The 21,610-nt window shown below is 45.1% G+C and overlaps 1 protein-coding gene across 1 annotated transcript in view; it reads right to left on the minus strand.

Moving 5' to 3' along the window:
- The window catches only part of TENM4 (teneurin transmembrane protein 4), a 1,214,428-nt gene that overhangs the window by 8,976 nt on the left and 1,183,842 nt on the right, over positions 1 to 21,610 (minus strand). The window contains 3 exon segments of the mRNA XM_043992715.1: positions 8,130 to 8,272; positions 13,077 to 14,691; positions 16,582 to 16,878. Coding sequence (XP_043848650.1) covers positions 8,130 to 8,272; positions 13,077 to 14,691; positions 16,582 to 16,878 — 2,055 coding nt within the window.

Here is a 21,610-nt window from a genome sequence, read left to right on the forward strand (position 1 = left end):
ACTCGGAAGGATCTGAGGGTAGTGAGGAAAGATGGGGGAAAACCAGGTTGTTTTTGTTTTTTTTTTTTGGTGAGGCAATTGGGGTTAAGTGACTTGCCCAGGGTCACACAGCTAGTAAGTGGTAAGTGTCTGAGGCTGGATTTGAACTCAGGTACTCCTGAATCTAGGGCCAGTGCTCTGATCCACTGCACTATCTAGCTGCCCCGAAAACCAGGGTTTTAACTAAAGCTACAATGAGGAAAAGAAGATAGAGCCACTTCTCAATGCCAGAAAACTGAACCACTCAGCAGCTATTTTCCCCCTGCCTTCTCATGTAAGAACATCAATTTTTGGACTCCAAAAGGGCAGAATTAGGGGCAGATAGGTGGCGCTATGGATAGAGCACCGGCCCTGGATTCAGGAGGACCTGAGTTCAAATCTGACCTCAGACCCTTGACACTTAGTAGCTGTGTGACCCTGGGCAAGTCACTTAACCCCAATTGCCTCACAAAAAAAAAAAAAGGGCAAAAAGGGAAAAAGGGCAGAATCAATGTAACTGGGATAGGTAGGGAGATAGTAAGAGAACCTAGCTACTGTTGAGTTCAGAGAGATGAATGACAGACTATAAGAAGCTTTGGATGGGATTATGAAAACCACCGTCAATGATCTCTGAAAGATCACGGAGAACAACAGAGGACTGGAGAAAGATGAATCTTGTTCTTATTTCCAAAAATGGTAAGAGGGTAAAGTCTGCAGACTAGAGGTGTATGACCTTGATTTTGATTTCTGGCAAAATTCTAGACTATATTATTCAAGGGATGGATGGTTGGTGAATATTTAGAAGATGCTGGTGGCCACGAAGATTCGATGTGATCTCATCAACACTTTTGACAGGATTAGTACATCGGGGGAATGCTGTAGATATAGCTTGTGTAGTAGATTCATTCTAGAAGAACATTTGGCAAAATTTCTCATGTTATTCTTCTGGACCAGACTGAGGGATTGGGGCTAGAAAATAAGGTGACTGAATGGCTTGAATCTAGTAGCTGACTCATCGTTTTCCTCTCTAGCCTAACCCTTCTCCTTCACTCTGCCTCAACCAAACACCGTGATAGTCAAACCCTCCATCTCATCATCACCCTCATGTTCCATCTCCACAGTCTACAACTCAAATTCCTCTATCTGACTATACCTTCCTGTCCTCTCATCTTTTCCCATTTCCTCGCCCCCTCCTAAATCTATTCTCCATCCTTTCTAAAACCCCAGTCACTCCACCCCTCCCTGCTCTCCCAGGCCTATTGCTTCCATGATGCACTCATTTTCTTTCCTTCGAAACCTTTAACTCTTTAGTTTACTGATTCAGCTTTACTCTACCCTTGATTCCTGAATTCCTTGTTCTACTGTCCCATCACTATTCATCCTTCTCCAAATCCCAGCCCTATCACTCCCATCCTTCACCTGCCTTCTTCCCCTCCAGCTCATGTGCTATGGGAATGTCCATGGAGGAAATGACATAACTGTGGGGCCCAGGTTCACCACAAATCTACATTAGCCAGCCTCAAGTGAGCTCTCCTGGCTTCATGATGATCCTTTAACTTTTCCCAGATTGGCTCTCTCCCTACAGAGGCTGCTCAGATACTTTCTTTTCTTTGGGACAGGACTAATATCTTACCAGAATTTCTCCACATCATGAGTTGTTTCTCCCATCTCTCTTCTCTCCTTGGACAGGGATTGTTGTTCAGTCATTCAGTTGTTTTTGACTCTTCATGACCCTATGGTTTTGTTTTGTTTTGGTTTTTTTTGGGGAAAAGTTACAGAAGTGGTTTGCCATTTCCTGCTCCAGTGGATTAAGTCAAACAGAGGTTAAGACCCCGTGCCCAGGGTCACAAAGTAAGTAAATGTCTGAGGCTGGATTTGAACCCAGGTTTTCCTGATTCCAAGCCCAATGCTCTCTCTACTGAGACACCTCGCAGTCTCCAATCACTTTTGTATACCCTTCGATTCTCCCATTTGCTCTATGCCTCTTAGGGAATGACTTGTCACATTTCTTTGCCAACTCTAACCCTTCTCCCTGAGTTCATCCCTTCCTGCCTTCTCTGTGAGTTTACCCCTTTATTCATTACTCCTTCACTAACTTTCAAGTTCTCATAAACTGTCTCCTGTCTCACTGCCTAACAAATAGGTCCAGATCTCCTTCCTGCTCCTCTAAAAAAAACCCCACCCACAAACAAACCAAAAAAACCAAAACCTTCACTTGACCCTGCCATCACTCTCCTACATCTCTCTTTTTCACAGCAAAACTTCTAGAAAAAGTTGACCATGTCAATTTCTTCCATGGATTCCTTGCTCCTGGCTCCCTCCCACACTAGTTGACTGAAATTGCTCTTTCTATGGTCACCAATGATCTCTTCCCTGATAAATCCAATAGCTCTTTTCAGTTCTCATCCCCCCATAACCCCTCTGAAGCACCTGCCACTGTTGATCACCCCTTTGTCCTGCTGCTCCCTCCTCTTTGAGTTTTTGTGATTCTGCTTTGATAGGGTTCTTTTTTACCTATCTGGCTGATCCTTCTCAGTCTCTTTGACTACCATCATTCACATCTCACTGCCTATGCATGAGTACAAACCAGGACATTACCTGGTTCTATTCTCTCTTCTCTCTGGCCTTTCTTTTTTAGTGATCCCATCAGCTCCCATGGATTTAATTATCTCCTCTATACAAGTACCTCATAAACCTACATGTCCAACCCTCACCTCTCTCCTGAGCCCCAGTGCTTGCACTTCCAACTGCTGGCTGGACATTTCCACCAGGATGTTCCATAGGCATCTCAAGCTCAACATGCTTCAAACAGAAGTCATCCTCTCTTACCCTAAAACTAATAAGCCTCCTTCTGGCCTCCCTGCTTCTGGTCAGGGCACCATAATTCTTCCAGTCATCTAGGCTTGCAATCTTAACCTCTCAATCTCTCTCTCACCTCCCACTGCCACATCCAATTACTTAACAAGTTTTATCCATGAAAATTCCTTAACATCTCTCACATTCACCTCCTTCTTGTCCTTTTATCCTCATTTTGGCCCTTATCACTTTACCCCTAGACTACCACCTCCTAAGTGATCTCCATTTATCCAGACTTTACCCTCTGTAATCCATCCTCCACACAAACTGATATTCCTAAAATATATATCTGCCCAGTCAGTCAATCGAACAGTTAATTAGCATTTATTAAGTTATGTGCCAGGCATCGTACCCAGTTCTGGGGATAAAAAGAAAGGCAAAAGACAGTTTCTGTCCTCTGGGAGGTCATGCTAATGAGGGAGACAACACTCAAATAACTTTGTGCGAACAAGCTATGGACAAGATAAACTGGAGATAATCAACAATGGGAAGGCAAGAACATTAATAAGGGGGATCTCAGGATAAAAGAAGACAAATGATAAACTCCTCTGCTTGGTATTTAAGGCCCTTCACCTACTCTGGCTGAGGCCCATCTTTTCAGTCTGATTACGGAAGAGTGCTCCTTATATATCATCTATATTCTACCCAAAGTGGACTACTTGCCATTCCCCGTACAAGACATCCAGTATCCCTCCTCCTTATTCCCCCTCTTCAAGGCTTAGCCTGAATGCCTCCTCCTTCAAGAAGCCTTAGTCGTTATTGTCACCTCCCCAATTGCTTTGTATTTCTTTTCTATGTTTTCTCTATTTGCTTATCTGAGAGCATGGGCCAGTCTCCTTCTTCCCGGCCAATAGAAAGTAAACCTTTTTGAGGTCAGGAGCTGTTCCCACTTCTGTATTTGCATTTCCAGCATCTGGCTCAGGACCTGGCACATAGTTGGTATTTAATAAATGCTTACTAACTGATTGAATGATTTCCAGGATGGTGGAAAGGGACATTTGACAGGACACCACGGGAAGAGACTCCACTATTCAGGGGCCTGTACAAATAGGTAAATCAGTTAACATGGAAAAAGGAGGAAAGAAGTATTTAAAGTCTGCTGAGAAGTGTTGCTTTGTGCCCCCTCAGCTACCAGGGCCTGTGTGCAATCCCTTAAAATTGCCACCTTAAGAAGGGTTCAAAAGGGACAGTCAGGGAAAGTTCTCATAAGGTGCCGCTACTGCTTCCAATATGACACTCTCTTGCTTTCTGGCAGCTTGGGGGATGGCAGGGGTGGGGGTGGGAAGCCCTGTTCTCAGAAAGCATTCAGGAGACTGTCAGGGGCCCTGGAAAACGACTTCTGAGTCAGAGCCACTGACTTCTCAGTGAAATCAAGTCCTCTTTATAATTAATAGAACCTTGTCTGAGCACAATTATTTCCTCGAGTTTCATGAAAACTAGAGCTCAATTCACAACAAAGATCCCCAGTGCCTGCCAAGGGCCAGGATCAATAATCCATTGACATGGTGAGTCAACAAGGATGAGTCTAATTGGCAAAGGCCAATCAGGTCATGTAACGAGAATGAGAGACAACTAAGTGTTAGCTACGTTGGTGTTCCTGAGATCCTAAGGGGACCAGAGGAAGGCTCCCAGGTTATTGGGGTAGGGAAAGAGAGGCATGGATGGTTCTTGTCCATAGAGGGGTTCCAGGAATTACAGACCACCAGAGTGAAAAGAACCATCTGCATCAAACTGGATCTGAGCAGGAATCCTCAGTTACACTATCCCTGAGAAATGGTTACTGTTGATTGATAAATGTTTGTTGAATCAGATGGAATAATTAGAATAATCCAGGCTCTGCTTGAAGGCCTCAAGCAATGGGAAAATCACTGAAGCAGTCCATTCCACTTTAGAACAGCTATAATCATTAGCCTGTTTTTCCCTTTTGTTTGTTGTTTTCAATTGTGTCCAACCCTCCGTGACCCCATTGGGGGTTTTCTTGGCAGAGATACTGGAGTGGTTTGCCATTTCCTTCTCCAGTTCATTTTACAGGTGAGGAAACTGAGGTAAGGAGTATTAATTGACTTGCCCAGGGTCACACAGCTGGTAGGTAAGGCCTTCATTAAGCTTAAATCTGTTTTTCTGAAACTTGTATTCAAAGTTCCTGATTCTTCTCTCTGGGACCAAGTAGAATAAGTCTAATCACTCTTTTATATAATAATCCTTAGAGCATTTGAAGACAACAATCATGTCAATCATGTTTTCTCTTCTACCCCGGCCTCCTGGGCCCTCCCCACCACTTCCCACCATTTTCTTCTCTAGGCTAAGCATCCCTACTTCCTTATATTGCATGCATCACCATTCTGGTGACCTTCTTCTGGATGAACTCCAGATTGTTAATATCCTTCTTTGTGCATGTGTGGTTTTTTGGGGTGTGGAATTGAGGGTTAAGTGACTTGCTCAGGGTCACACAGCTACAAAGTGTCAAGTGTCTGAGGCCACATTTGAACTCAGTTCCTCCTGAATCCAGGGCCGGTGCTTTATCCACAGCGCCACCCAGCTGCCCCCATTAATATCTTTCTTAAAAGGTAATATGGGGCAGCTGGGGGGTGCAGTGGATTGGAGATGGTGCTGGGCTTGGAAGTAGGAAGACCTCAATTTCAATCTGGCTTCAGACACTTACAAGCTGTGTGACCCTGGGCAAGTCACTTAACCCTTTTTGCCTTGGTTTCCTCATCTGTAAAATGATCTGAAGGAGGAAATGGCAAGCCATTCCAGGATCTTTGCCAAGAAAACCCCCAAATGGGGTCAGAAAGAGCCAGACACGACTGAAAAGATTCAACAACAACCAAGATAACACCCAGAACTAAACTCAATACACTGGATGTGGCTTAACTAAGTGGGCAGTGAGACTTTTGCTCTGGTGGCACAAGGTTGTTTTAATGTTCCTGGCTGCCATGTCATGTCACTTGTTGTCCTGAGTGGAGCTCCCAGTCTGCTAAAACCCCCTATCACACAAGCTGTCATTGGGTAACAAAGATTCGGGCATCAGAAGTGGAGAGGCTGACGTATTATGTGCTGGTGTCTCTGGCTCCTACAATGAGGAGATCCTGTGAAATTATCTGAATAAGAAGGAGGGGCGGAAGAATTAATGTGGCACCAAGAAGGAAGTAGCCAGAGACATTCTAAAGGTAGTGCCCTCATTCTTCTGAGTGACCTTTAGTCCCAACTGCTAATGGCCAGGATAACACATTCAGCACAGCGCAAGAGAAAGAGGATCCATCCAGAGACTGGGAGTCCAGGTGGTCTAGGATCAAATCCTATGAATTGAGAATTGTTTAACTTCTCAACTGTTTAACCTCAGTTTCCTCCTTTGTAAAATGACTATGCTAGACTAGACAACAGTCAGAGTCCCTTCCAGTCCTGGCATTATATGAGTCTAAGGCTTACTTCATGTGTCATCTCTGGGTCTCTCCTTAGTAAAAAAGGGGGCCCTGTGATCTGGAAGGTTCCACCCAGCTTTAAAGATGGTATGCCAATATTGGGTGGCAGGGAGTTCTCAAGTGCCACACGCCTCCCCCGGGGAGAGAGGTGGCAATGATCAAAGCTTCTGTGACCATGTAAAGCCCTGGTGTCCCAACCCTAGGCTTGCCAGGGAGAAGAGGGCTGTCCGCTTTCTCAACAGAGCATGTTTACCACTCTGAATGTATCTTCTGGGTTTTCCTTTTTGGGAAGGGTGCAGATGAATTATTTAAGGCAGAATATTTTGGGGGAGGAGTAAGAAAATGCCACAGACTGACATTTAGATCAACACAGTGTTTAGCAGGGACAGAAGGTTTAAATGCCTAAGGAAGGGTAACTTCTATTTCTACAGCATGCCACACTTCCCAACACACATTCCTTAAGACAACCCTGTGAGGTTGAGAGCATAATTATGTTACCCATTTTACAGATTATGAAACCAAGGCGTGTGTGTATGTGTGTGTGTGTGTGTGTGTGTGTGTGTGATGACAGCTTGTTCAAAGTCACACAGCTAGCAAATGGCCGAAATGTGATGGTATCCAGAGCTCCCAGAACTCCAGGGTTGCTTCTATTATATTATAATATGGCTGTGAGAAAATAATTATTAATAATGAATTTCTAAGAGAAATCCAGACATCAGTTTAGTTGTCCTCTCCCCCTCACCCCAGAATTTTTAGTTCGTGCTTGGGATAAGCCCAGGTGAATAAAAGGAATGCAGATTGATTCTTTTGTTTAGCTAGGGGAAGAAGCACACCTAGACACAGGAATTTGCCCTCGCTAGACCACCCTCAAGTCAAGTCATCAATGGAACTAAATGAGGCTATAGCCAATTAGCTTAGATGAATGTATGGTAACCCGCCTCTATCTAAAACTCATGGCTACCCCAGGGTCAGCTCTTTTGCTCTCTTCTTACTCTCTTGGCTCGGAATGCTGTCTCTTAGGGGTATGTAGTTTAGGCCAGTCGGCCTGAGGCTAGTGGGGAAGCTGGGGAGACATAAATATTTTACTAATATGTGACATTAATTAATAATAAGTACTTACTGCCAAAATGGGTGCAATAGCCATTAATATATAAGTAGTAAATAATTTTAGAAAGTACAGTTTGGAACAAATAATTTAGACACTACACAGTTGGATGTCTGGGGTTTTTCGAAACATTGATTCTTCCCTTCTGCAAAAAAGTAAGAGGGACGAAGGAGAGTTTAGAGAGCGGGCACTCCTTCCCCCTTGTTCTAGAAGTGGAAGACATTATCTGTTCTGAAGATGGTGAGGGAGTCGGGGTAACTGTTCTGTGGCGAGGTGGCTCTCACATAATGAAATGGAATCCAATCTCACAATGTCGGGACTGGGAGACTGTCCTTACTAGAAGGTTCCTTAGAACATAGAACGTCAGAGCTAGAAGGCACCTCAGAACCCAGAATGTTAGAGCTGACATGGATCTTAGAACCCAGAATGTCAGAGCTGGGAGGGGCCTTCGGATATCACCTAGATCAACAAACAGAGGCCTAGGCAGGGAAAAGTTACTTGCCCGAGGTCAACACAGGTATTAGTGGCAAAGCTAGGGTTCAAAACCAGTTTCTCTGCCTCCAAAATTTATCCTGCAGTTTTTTGCACCTCTTTTCTATTGATGGAGACAGAGAAAGTAAGTAACCTTTAGGAGATGATAATTCTGCAATTTGGTTTCTGGGGCTGGCAGAAACAGGCGCCCCCTGCCCCCCCTGCCCCCCCTGCCCCCAGCAGCGTTCACAGATTACCTTGCTATTGTCCCACTCCTGGGTTTTCATCTGTGTTTGGATCAGCTCGTAGGATGGTTCCATGGCATCTGTATCCGGCTTGGGATATCCAGGAATTACATTGTGCAGCTGGAATCCAAAGGTAAGTAGCCAGCTGTTGACATCTGGAATGGGAAAGGAGCCAAAACAATCGAAGGTAATAATTATCCCCAAGAGGTGATTTCTCAAGACAACAATGCAGGTTAAAAAAAAAGAGGCCAACAGCTTTAATTATCTTATAACGTTAAAAGATGTCTTTGAGGGTCACCCAGGCTTTTTAGGCTTTACAAACTACTTTCCACTCATCTCACCGGATCTTCACAATAGCCTGATGAGATCGGAAGTTATGAGTGTGATATTACTCCACTTTACAGATGGGAAAACTGAGTCTCAGAGAGCTCAACCATCTTGCCCAAGGTGGCACCACTTCTAAGGGGTAGACCCTGGGATCTGATCTAAGGAATATCCCAAGTCCCAAGTTCACTTTAGAATCCAGGCCTCTCAGAGCGTGGTCATGACTAACCAGACTCCTCTAGTAGCCATCCATTTAGTACTCACTTCCAAACTTTTCTGGAAGGGCAGCTTCTTCCTTGATTGCACATTATCTGAAGGTTGCCAGATGGTTCTTGGGGAAATTAAAAAAAACCCAGAAAAAAAACAACCACAGAACCCCAGTTTGCCTGGGGCTGAGGACCCAAGTCTACAGTTATAGTTTGGAAAAGAATCCTTCTTGCATCCATGTGACAGACTCCTAGGAAGTGGAGGCCAGTCAAGAGAGAGCTGATGACATTTAGAAGGAATGATGGGAAATGCACAACTCTCACATGGCACCTTTAGGAGATAATCTGAACTCTCTCTCTTTTTTTTGGTTAACTGGTGCTTTTCTTTCAGGAGGGCTGGGAATTTTAGGATCAGTCACATGGTGTAACATGTGAATTTGAGTTGCCCCATCTGGACCTCAGGCTCCTCTCCTTTTAATCAGGGGGGCACTAATGATGTTTTTTTTTTTGTTTTGTTTTGTTTTTTGCGGGGCGATGAGGATTAAGTGACTTGCCCAGGGTCACACAGCTATTGTCAAGTCTCTGAGGCCAGATTTGAACTCAGGTCCTCCTGAATCCAAGGCTGGTGCTTTATCCACCATGCCACCTAGCTGCCCCACTAATGATGTTTAAAGTTATATTATGTTATACAATATATTATATTATATTAATCCATCTTTCAAGCTCCTTCTACCTCTTCTGCTTAAGTTGTAAGTGCCTTTCTTGCTCTAGCATTCTGTGTTCTAAGGTCTCTTCCACCTCTAACATTCTAGGTTTCCTGGATCCTTCCATTACTAATATTCTATGGTCTAAGTTCTCTTCTATTTTTTAACAAAATAGGGTTTTTTTTTTTGCCCTTTGCATTTTTAACATTCTATGTTTGAAGGTCTCTTCCAGATGTTCTAGGTTCTCTGGATCCTTCCATTTCTAATATTCTATGCTTAAGTTCTCTTCTATCTTGAATGAAATAGGTTTGGCTTTTTTTGCCCTTTACATTTTTAACATTCTTTGTTTTCAGGTTGCTTCCAGTGCTAATATTAAAGGTTTTCGGAGCCTTTCCATTTTATTTATTTATTTATTTATCTATTTATTTATTTACTTATCTATCTATCTATCTATCTATCTATCTATTTGTTTGTTTATTTTTGCAGGGCAATGAGGGTTAAGTGACTTGCCTAGGGTCACACAGCTAGAAAGTGTCAAGTGTCTGAGGCTGGATTTGAACTCATGTCCTCATGAATCCAGGGCTGGTACGTTATCCACTGCGCCACCTAGCTGCCCCTGTCCTTTCCATTTTTAACATTCTCTAGTCTAAGGTCCTTTCTAGTGCTAAATATGATAGGGTTTTTGTCCTTTCCTGTCTTAAACGTTCTTTGTTCCATGTTCATTTAGCTTTCTATCGTCCCTAGTACTGAGGGATTCTAAGGTTCCAGAGGCCCACCCCTTTTAGGTAAGGAGATGGCATGAAACCCATATACTACCTAACTGAAGCACTGGCAGCATCCTGTCATCAGTAACTTCAAATCTGACTAATCCGGATGACAGAGAAACCAGTTATTTCAGTTTGTAATCAAATGAGCAGTAAGCCAAAGGGGTTTTATAGCAAGAAATGTCTATTAAAAAAACAATACGACGGTGGGTGAACAGGATGGTGAGAGGACTTGGGGCCAAACCATACAAGGCCTGGATGAAGGAACTGTGGGCGTTTAGCCTGAAGAAGAGAAGACTTAGTGGGGAACATGGTGTTTATCTTCAAGTATCTGAAAGGCCACTGTGTTAAAGAGGGATTAGGCTTTTCCTGCTTGGCCCTTTTGGGGGAGAACCTGTGTGGGGTAGGTAAAAGGGAGACCAATTTTGGCTCCGTACAGAAATGTCTCAAAGAGGAATGGGGTGCACTTGGGGAGGTTATGGATTCCTTAAGCAAAGGTTGTATGTTTGGAATGTTCCAGAGAGGATTGGACACATTGATCTCTGAGGTCACACAACCCCAGGGCCTTTGAGTGGAACAGACTTCAGTCTAATCCATACTTGAACAAGGGTCCCCTAATCTTGAGAACCTTCCAACCCTGAGAGCCTGGGATCCCAAGAATTCCATGCCCTGAGGCCTTACACCCTCAGCTCATGGAGCCTGATTTACTAAGGAAGATCCAGGACATCGGGCAAACATCCTGGGAAGGGTGCTTTCATCTCCCCCCCCCCCTTCTGAGAGAAATGTCCTCCATAGCTTGAGGCACAGGGTGGGCAGAGACCACCTGAGCTGTGGCCACAGTATGAGAAAGGGTCAGGGGGCACCTCAGAAACTGAGAAAAATAGGACCAGATTATTATTATTTTTTTTGGTGAAGCAATTGGGGTTAAGTGACTTGCCCAGGGTCACACAGTAAGTGTTAAGTGTCTGAGGTCGGATTTGAATTCAGGTCTTCCTGAATCCAGGGCAGATGCTCGATCCACTGTGCCACCTAGCTGCCCCCAGGACCAGATTCTTATCCAAGAATCAGAAGATACCAGAACTGGGAGGCACCTTAGAGCTCATTTTGATCAACTCATTTCACAGATGACAAAACTGATGTCCAGCGAGGTTGCCTCCCCTAAGGTCACATGGTAAATCAGTGGCAGAATCAGAATCTTTTTAAAAAATAGAGGATGATAAACACTTATGCTGTATAGTGTTTTTAGGTTTGCAATGCACTTTATAAATATTATCTCATTTTATCCTCACAACAACCTTGGGAAGTAATGTTATTATTATCTTCCTTTTACAGATGTGGAAACTGAGGCAGACAGAGGTTAAGTGACTTTCCCAGGGTCATACAACTAGTAAGTGTCTGGGGCTGAAGTTGAACTCAGGGCTTTCTAACTCTAGGCCTAGTGTTTTTCTGATGTCCCTGAATTACATGACTCTTTTTACCCTAGCACATTCTCAAGCATCTTCTGGCTCTGCAGAAAATATGTTTTTATGAAACAGTTGAGGGAAAGAGAAAGAGAGAGAGAGAGAGAGAGAGAGAGAGAGAGAGAGTGTGTGTGTGTGTGTGTAGAGGGGAGGCTGGTGAGGAAAAAGGGACTAATTTATTTGCCAAGAGGCAGTGACAACTTTTTTTTCCCTTCCTCTGACAGAAAAGTACATTTCATATCACACTGAGGTTTTTTTTTTTTTTTTTCAGCTACAGTAACCTGCCAACACATTTCACAGTAAACTCATCTGAGGGCATGGCAAGAGGAGTGCTTAATGCAGACGGATGTAATGGAAATGTCAGCTCAATCCATCAGGTTTTTCCCAGGCTGGCAGCAAAGCTTCCCACCACGAAGTGTACAATTGCTCAAATATTCATGTTTAACAACGGGCCCTTCAAAAGTAATGACCTTTTTTTCTCTCCTCTCCCCTCCCCTGCCCTTCCTCCTCTTTCTTCTCATGGGGCACAGGATGTGAGACCTAGGAGGGCTGGAGGACAGAGAATATCAGAGCTGGAAGGGATGTTAGAACACGGAATGTCAGAGCTGGGAGGGGCTTTAGAACATGCAATGTCAGAGCTGGGAGGGGCCTTAGAATATGGAATGTCAGAGCTGGGAGGGGCCTTAGAACATGGAATATTAGAGTGCCCATTTTAGGTCAGGCATTGTACTAAACTCTTTATACGTATTATCTAATCCCCTTTCTACAGTTGAGGAGACTGAGGCCAACAAGACGTAAGGCACTTGCCCGAGGTCACTTGGCTGTTAAGTATCTGAGGTCAGATTTGAGCTCTTGCTGACTCCAGGTTCAGCGCTCCATGCACTATGGTGCTACCTAGCTTATCATAGCATTATTACAAAACAATATAAAATTTCAGAGCTAGAAAAGACCCATAAGACAGAATGTTAATGAAATGGAATTTTAGAGCTGGAAAGGGCCTTAAAAGATCATCCAGTCAGACTCTCTTCATTTCACAGAAGAAGAAACTGAGGACCTGAGAAACGAAATGCCTTTTCTAGGGGCAGCTAGGTGGCACAGTGGATAGAGTGCTGGGCAAGTCACTTAACCTCTTTGTGCCTCAGTTTCTTCAACTGTAAAATGGGGATAATAATAGCATTATTAAATTATTAAACCTCCCAAGGTTATGGAGGGGATAAAATGAATTAAAGCACTTTGCGAACCTTAAAGTGCTATGCAAATGTTAGCTGCTATTATCATTATTATTGTCATTATCATCATCATTATTATTATTTTGTCACAGCGCTGGCTGGTAGTGGGGATAGAATCATCTACTTAACAGGGGATCTCAGGACTCAGACAGGTGCAGTCTAACTCTGGTGAAAAGTACTTGCAGAGCACCCATGCTATGGTATGAGTTGCTTAGTGAGAGAGAGAGAGAGAGAAAGAGATAAAGACAGAGAGAGATGAATGACAGACTCACCGGTCATGTAGCACTTGATGTCCTGAGAGTTGCTAATGGGGTTGTTGTTTTTAAACATATAAAGGTTGAAGGGCATGATATTGTTGCTCTTGAGGCGCTTCCACAGGTCGTGGTCTGGGCTGGTCCAGCGGCCCGCCAGCACATCATAATCTCTCTTTCCCATGTGGATGAGCTTGGTGAGCGGATCATAGAGGCCACCGTGGTAGCCGATGATGACCTGGAAGTTTGGGTTGGTGTCCATGTAGATCTCCCCGTAAGCAGTGTATAAGATCTGCTTGATCATCAAGCCGGTCCCACTGAACACTGCCAGGGGGGTGCCGATGTTGTCACAGGCGATGTAGAACTCATCTCCGCTGCTGAGCTCCATGGCAAACAGGTGCCCCTGGAGGTCATAGTAGAGGGATGCGATCTCAGAGCTGGAGTGGTTGTATAGGTGGGTGACCTTGGTGGGGTTGGTCAGATCCGCATAGAAGAACTGGAGGTGGTGGCCGTGACTCGTCTTGCTGGACACTCTCCTCCCCAGCCCGTCATAGCGGTACCTCACGCTCCACCCGCTGGCCCGGTTGTATGCCTTAATGAGCAGGCCGGCCGAGTTGTACTCAAAAACGTCGCCGCCCCTCTGCCTCAGGAAGCCGTCCTCATCCATCTTGTACTGGACATCACCCAGCCTGGTGATCCGGTCCCTGAGGTCGTACCTGAGCGGGGTGAGGCGGGCGCTATTCCCGGGGCTCAGCAGGTGCAGGTTCCCGTTGAGGTCATAGCTGTAACGCCACAGGGGCTTGTCATTGATGGACACCGTCTGGAGCTGCCCATCTGCATCATACTCATAGGAGTAGCGCGTGGTGTTAGCGTAGGGCCCCACCTTCAGCTCCTTCTTCACCACGCGGCCCATGTTGTCGTACTGCACGGTCATCCAGTACATGAGGGACCGGAATATCTCGTACTGCACCTCCTTCATCCTCCCGTAGGCGTCAAAGTGCTTGGTGTGTGTCATGACCGCTGTGGTGATGATCTGGTTGATGTCGTAGTAAATGACCCCAAACTTGCCAAACTGCTCGGTCTTGCCCGACACATCATCATAGCGGTAGAGGTCGATGGGCAGCGGGGTCTCATTGATCACGGCCTGCATGCTCGTCACCCGGAAGCTATTGTCATAGTTGTAGTCGAAGCGTGCATTCACCATCCCTTCCTCTGTGAACCGGAAGATCTGGCGGTCAATCAGGGGGCCGATCTGCCGGTAGCGGATGGTACACGTGAACCCTTCATTTTGTAAGTTGATGGTCTTCAGCATGCCTGCTGTCTCATCATAAGTGAAGCCAATCTTGGTGGTGTCATAGAGCATCTCGGCCAGCTTCGACAGCTTCCCATATTTATAGATCACCCGGCGGCCTGTGCCCAAATAAAAGGTGTGGAGGAGATGCCCGTCCTCGGTGAAGTCTTGGATGACTGAGGCGTTGCCCTCGGGGGGCCGGTAGATGTTACGGTAGTAGCCAATGGAACGGATGGTTTCCAGAGTCTGCCGGGCCACGTTGGGCATGGTCACGGAGGAGAGGCGGTCATTCTTGTCAAATTCAAAGATGTACTGCCTTTGGCTATGGAGAAGCAACACCATGGACTGGAGGAGAAGAAAAGGAAGTGGGGGTGAGAAAGAGGAGGAGGAAAGGGGGCATTATGGGGGAGAAGCATTCAAAGGCTGGACCATCTGGCTGGATCTTATCTTTTCACCCTTAGGTTAACTTTCCAGCCTTTCCCATACCCTATGCCTAGACAGACCATTGATGTGCTCCGGGCATTCTCATCTCTATGGCTTTGTCCACACTATCACCCATATCCTTCCTCTCCCCCTTTACCAGCTGAACTTCCATCTGTTTTTTATATCCTTATTCAGATGGACTTCCCTGATTTCCCTCGTGGGGAATGACCCTCGCATTAGTCTCTGAGCTCTCTTCCATCTCCACATTTCTGAGCCTATGGTCCTCTCTCGTATCACAAAACACTTTATTGTGTACTTCTTTAATGTACTTATGTGATCCTTAGTATTACAGTTATGTGTGTTGGTTGGTCTCTTATACACCTCCTGGACTGTGAGCAATATGAGGCAGTGACCATGTCTAATCTATTTTTTTAATCTAGCCAACTACCTATCATACTTTTCTGCACAAAGTAGAGACTTAACAATGTTTGTTGAATGAATGAATGAAAAGCTAACGCTGCCTCTTCTAGGAAGCCTGCCATGATCTCTCCTCTCAGTAAGGAGCCTTTCATTTCCAGACTGTACCTAGTTCTCTACTTGTGACTCTCTGATAAACCTATCATATCATATTGTGGATTTTGGTTACCCATGTTTGTATCTTAAGTCCTCCTCAAGATGGCAAGCTCTATGAGAACCAGCTCTCTGTCTTGGCTAAACTTTATACTCCATCCATGGGGCTGCACAGTGCTCTGGACACATTAGGCATCTGATAAATGGGGTTTTTTTTCTTGTTTTTTTGGTTTTAGTTTAGTTTGGTGGGGTAATGAGGGTTAAGTGACTTGCCCAGGATCACACAACTAGTAAGTGTGAAGTGTCTGAGGGCGGATTTGAACTCAGGTCCTCCTGAATCCAAGGCCAGTGCTTTATCCACTGTGCCACCTAGCTGCCCTGATAAATTTTTTTTGAAAGAATATTGTTACCCACCAATGATCTGTGGGGTCACCTAAGGTCACCTTGTACCATGACAAATTCCCAGAGTGAAGCAAAGTACAAGGGCAAAGGACGGAAAAGTGCCGGACATAGGCTGCCCAGGCCTGCGCAAGGAAAAGTTGCCTCCTCCAGGCCCCAGTGATGCCCAGGCCCCTCCTTCCAGTTTATCTTTTAAAATCCAGAAAAGCACATTCTTTCCCATTGCCCTGTGAGTGAATAACAGAGTCAAAGAATGTGCTTTTCTGGATTTTAAAAGACAAAATGGAAGGAAGGAGCCAGGCACAAATCATCCTCTGGGCAGGAAATCGCTCTACGGGGTCTGCACAAATGGTCCTTCAGGCCCAGCCTGGATACCTCTAGAGCTCTCAGTGTCCCCCTTACAAATCAAATCCTGGCTCCCAGCCTAACGCCTTTTGTGCCGCTGCCCAAATGGCACTGAGGGGCCAAGACTGCTGATCCTCAGAAGGTTTTTCTACTGATGAGTCAAAATCTGTTCCCCCAGAGGTCTCCTCCCCATCCCAATAATTTCTTTTTTTTTCTTTTTTTTTTTTAGTGAGGCAATTGGGGTTAAGTGACTTGCCCCGGGTCACACAGCTAGTAAGTGTTAAGTGTCTGAGGCCGGATTTGAACTCAGGTACTCCTGACTCCAGGGCCGGTGCCTATCTACTGTGTCACCTAGCTGCCCCCAATAATTTCTAATTCTGAGGGTGATACTGCTGTCGGCAATGGTCAGCGAGTCTTGCGCTTGAAGAAGTGTGCCCTGGTCATCAGATTGGCCTTATAGCCTCCCCAGAAGAAGAGGTCAGTGAGGAAGTTCCTTGCCTTCTCTAGGTAAGTGTAGCTCCAGGACTTCCCATCTGCAAAGATCCTGGAAGTGATACGGCCTGCTTGGTCATGCTCCATCCTTTCTGACATGGTGCCCCTCTGGATGCCGGCAATGTGGCCACCTGCAGAGTAGGTCACGTTGACCCCATTCAGCCTGCTGCTGGGGGACCAGAGACTGGGCCTCCCAGCCTGGTCATACAGGATCCGAAGCGTAAACTTGCGGTGGTCATCGTAGATCTTCTCTGTTCGAGTCACTCGATCAAAGTCCAGGGACAGGAGGTTTCGGTTGTGTACCTGCAGAAGTGGTAGAGACAGAAGTTAGTGAGGATGCCAATTCCTGGGCTACTGGATCTGGAGAGGATCTTAGAACATGGCACATTAAAGGCTTAGGATACAGAACATCACAACAAAGAACACAGAAATGCTACAGGTGCAAGGGGACTTAAACATGGAATGCTAGCCAGCTGTGTGCATAGCAGAGAGTGGGGTTGGCCTTGGAATCAGGAAGACGAGTCAGATTCTAGCTCCAGACACACACTAGCTGTGTGACCCTGGACAAGTCGCTTAACCTCTTCTGGACTCTGTCTTCTCCTCTGTCAAATGGGGATCATAACAGCACCCATCTCCCAAGGGTAGTTGTGAGGCCCAAATGAGTTAATGAAAAGAGCTTTGCAAACCTCCAAGTGATAAAGAAATGTCAGCTCTGATGATCAGGATAATGACAAGGAAGACGATGATGATGAAGCTAGAACATAGAACATTAGAAAGGGAAGGAATGACCACCTAGACGGATGTTCTCATTTAACAGAAGGAGAAACAGTGATCCAGAAGAGCTGGGATATAAACTCCAGTCTTCTGACCCCACGCCGAGCACTCTTTGCACATCATCAAGGGTTCAAATTCTCTGCTATCTTTAGGGTTGAAGTCATGGCATGAAAGAAAGGACCCTACACTTATAAAATGAGAACATTTTAGGGCTGGAAGGGACCTTAGAAGCCTTGCCTCTAAGGCCTTCATTTTATATAAGAGGAATAGTCAGAGGGTTCAAGTGACTTGACCAATGTCATACAGCAAGTTAATGACTGTGCTGGAACTTGAACCCAGTCCTCTGGCCTTGTAGCCTAATATTCTTGTAGGATACAGTGATAGCACTATATGTTTCTATGGAACGTTCTAGTTTACACGGAGCACTGAAGTAGGCAGTGCAAGGATTTTCGGCTGAGAAGCCTGAGGCTCACGGAAGCTCATGATTTCTGTAAAGCTTTAGGGCTGGTAAATAGTAAAACTTAAACTCAGATCGCAGGATTCCCCATCCTCTTTGGAAATTCTCACCTCTTTGTGTCTGGAGTTCCTTGCCCCCTGATAGGGAGCTTAGGAAACAGTTATCAAAGCATCAGGGGCTAATGGGAGGGAATGAAAATGAGCCAAAAGGCTGAACGTATGCAGCTGGGAAATTATAAATGGGCCCCAGGGTTTAAACTGCAGGGCCCGGTGCAGTATGTCACTAGCAGCACAGACTGATACCTGTGGGGTTAGTCATAAGTACAGAAATAGGATGCAAAGTTCCCTTTCTTTATTAAAATCTGAAAGCTGTGATTTACTGTTATTCCTTTGGGATCTCCTGCTTTTCTGGCTTTCAAAGGAAACTGAATTGCATGTTGGTGCAGTGTTCTGGAAGGGGACTGGGCCACTCAATTCATCTGCTGATCCTGGGGACCTGGGCTGGGTCCTCAGCATCTGTGCGGGTGGTCCTGGCAATGACCGGAGGGACCATCCCTGATGATCCCTCTGGGGATGCTCCTCAAAGAAATGACTGGGAAGATGCCCATGGGGCCCTAACAATGACAGCTCTTACTTCTCCTGCACATTAAGCTTGCAAACCACCTCTCTCACAACAACCCTGGAAAGAAAGGCTGCTTGTGTAATCACTACAGGTGAGGAAGGTGAAACCCCGCAAAATGAAGACCTAGGGAGGAAGGAGTCAGAATTCAAACCCAAGTCTCCTAACCCCAAGTCATGTGCTTTATCTGAGACTTTACACTTTCTAGTGATTAAGTAAGCACAGCCCTGATTGTCTGGCCGTGGCAACTGTAGAAGACCACACCCTAAGGGTCACAGCATGTGGTGGTGGAAGCGCCCACAGGTGGAATCTTTCAAATGAGGCCTGATTTTAAATAAAAACGCTGTCCTTTCCACCATGTCTAGCTTGAGAACACTCCCAAGTGTTCTAGCACAGAGTTGCTGACTACAAGGAGGAAAACAAGTAAGAAAAAGCCAAGAGACCCCAGCACTCTGATTTCTATGATTTGACTTGCAAAAAGCTCACAGGATGTCTCATGTGCCACTCTCCAACTTTTCTGGCTATACGCTAGAATTGTTTTGTTTTGTTTTGGTTTTTGGTGAGAATAATCCTCATCACATGTCGATCTGATTTCCTTTGATTAAAAATCTTCAGCATCTTCCTATTTCTTACCAAGTGAAAGCAAACTTCTTTGCCTCTGAACCTCCAAATAGCTTCATCCTAACTTTCTCACGTGACCCAAAGGAAAAAACATTGGACTTGAAATAAGGAATATCTAGGTTCAAATTCTGTTTTAGATACTAGTAGCTGAGTAATCCTATGATAAGTAACTTCTCAGCCTCAGTTTCCTTATCTGTAGGACAATAATATATACATCAATTGATAATGCCTACATCAATTAATAATAATCACTAATAATAATAATAATAGCTAGCATTGGATTATCATGAGCTAATAATGATAGCTAGGACTAGCTATCATTATTATTAGTTTGTTGTTGTTGTTTTGTTTGCAGGGCAATGAGGGTTAAGTGACTTGCCCAGGGTCACACAGCTAGTAAGTGTCAAGTGTCTGAGGCTGGATTTGAACTCAGGTCCTCCTGACTCCAGGGCTGGTGCTTTATCCACTGTACCACCTAGCTGCCCCTATTATTATTATTGTTAGCTAATAATAGCTAGTCCTAGCTATTATGATTATCGTTTACTGATAATAACAATAATATCTAGCATCTATATAGAAATTTATAGATATTATTTAATTTTATTTCTGCAACATCCTCGGGAGGTGGGTGCTATTATTATCCCTATTTTTACAGATAGGGAAACTGAGGGAGCAGCTTGCCAACTAGTGTCTGAGGGCAGATTAGAAGTCAGACCTTGACTCCAGGCTCAGCAGACTATCCACTGTGCCACTTAGTCTTTAAATGAGATGACTTAAAGTGCTTAGCATACAACTGGCCACATAGTGGGCGCTATATAAATGCCAACCATTATGATGACTTCTGGTATTTGTCCTGAGGATTGGTGAAGATAAGCAGCTCCCATTTTACCCTTAGACTCCCTTAGAGTCCTTGGAAAAGACTTTAGAGATGAACTATTCTAACCCTGTCATGTGAGAAATGAGGAAACTGAGGCTCTACAAGAAGTCTCTTTGTCCAAGGTCGCCACAAAGCTATTGAGTGTCGAAATCCTAGATTCGACCAGGCTTTCTGACTCCAGGCCCGATGCTCTTTCCACCATACTCTGTTGCCTTAGAAAATAAGTATAATTAATAGTGCTATAACATTACCTAAAAGGAGCCAGACCACTGTGAGACTGAATTGCTTTGTGTGTGTGTGTGTGTGTGTGTGTGTGTGTGTGTGTGAGGCAATTGGGGTTAAGTGACTTGCCTAGGGTCACACAGCTAGTAAGTGTTAAGTGTCTGAGGTCACATTTGAACTCAGGTCCTCCTGACTCCAGGGCCAGTGCTCTATCCACTGTGCCACCTAGCTGCCCCCTTAATCGCTTTTTGACTGGCTGAAGGAGAGGAGGCAGATCTAGACGGAGACTCGGTTTCCCACCACTGTCCATCTCTTAAGCCATCCCAACCCTTCTCTGTGGGAAATCTGTTTTAACAGAGTCCCTCCCAAGATGCTGCTCTGAATGCTGAGGACTTGAGATTGCATCTCTACCCCCATGTAAAAAAGGGACTCTTTGGAATCCCAGAAGAATATACTGACCCTTTCCCAACTTGCTAATTGTCCACTCTCTCCTCTGAGTTTCCCAACTTAGAAAAATGGTGGAGGAGCAGCTCCAAGCAGGCTTGCCCTGCCATCCCCGACCTCTGCCTGTCCACGTTCCACAGCCTTGAAAATGAGGATTTATAATGAAAATCCTGAGATGAGTCTAACTGTGGAGACCAGGATGGCACGGCTGTAATAAGGCCGTCTTCCCAAGGGTAATCAGACACAATTGTGAAGATAAAAAATATCGTCGCATAGAATTTCCATGAGGCAGAAGTAGGGATGCTGGGAATACAGGAGGGAGGGGCTGGGCTCATGATGGAAATACTGAGAAGGTGGGGTGGGGAGGGACAGCTCCCATTAGTGGAGGGGACCATTAGCGGTGTCTTCCTTCAAGACTGTTCTATAATGTCCAGCCATGACTGCCCACTCCTTCTGAGATGATTGCGGGAGTGGTTATCTCTTAGCTAGGGCTCTTGTGAGACTGTGTGTCAGCTCTGTGGCTGAATAAATAAAATTGAATTAATCAGATAGCTTGGGAACTGTGCTTGGCAGCAGAGAGATTATTTTACATCCTTCTTTATTAAAAAGTTTCTGCCTGTAAAAAATGAGTTACGTTATTGGGAGGGCTCCTCCGTCCCTCCCTCCCAGTAACGTTTTAATTCCAGACAGTATTCTAGGTATTTCTAGCCAATTTCGAATCACAGGAGCTGGAAGGAATCTTAAAGACCAAAGACAGAAAACCCTATTGGAAGCGTGAATGGTTACAGTAACAAAAACAACAGTAATATTGATGAGAAAAACAACAACTTGCATTCCTGTGGCACTTATAGATCTACAACGTACTTTCTGCACCAATCTTATTGAGGGGGAAAAGTATTAGTATTGCTGTTTGATGGATAAGGAAACTGAGGCTTAGGGAAGGTGTTGGTCCTTCCCCTGGGCTGCACAGCTATTAAGCATTGGAGCCCAAAATAACCCTTCCTCTTGCAGCTCCTACTGGG

Source organism: Dromiciops gliroides, chromosome 3 (genome assembly GCF_019393635.1).
Source record: "Dromiciops gliroides isolate mDroGli1 chromosome 3, mDroGli1.pri, whole genome shotgun sequence".
In the NCBI taxonomy this organism is placed as follows: domain Eukaryota; kingdom Metazoa; phylum Chordata; class Mammalia; order Microbiotheria; family Microbiotheriidae; genus Dromiciops; species Dromiciops gliroides.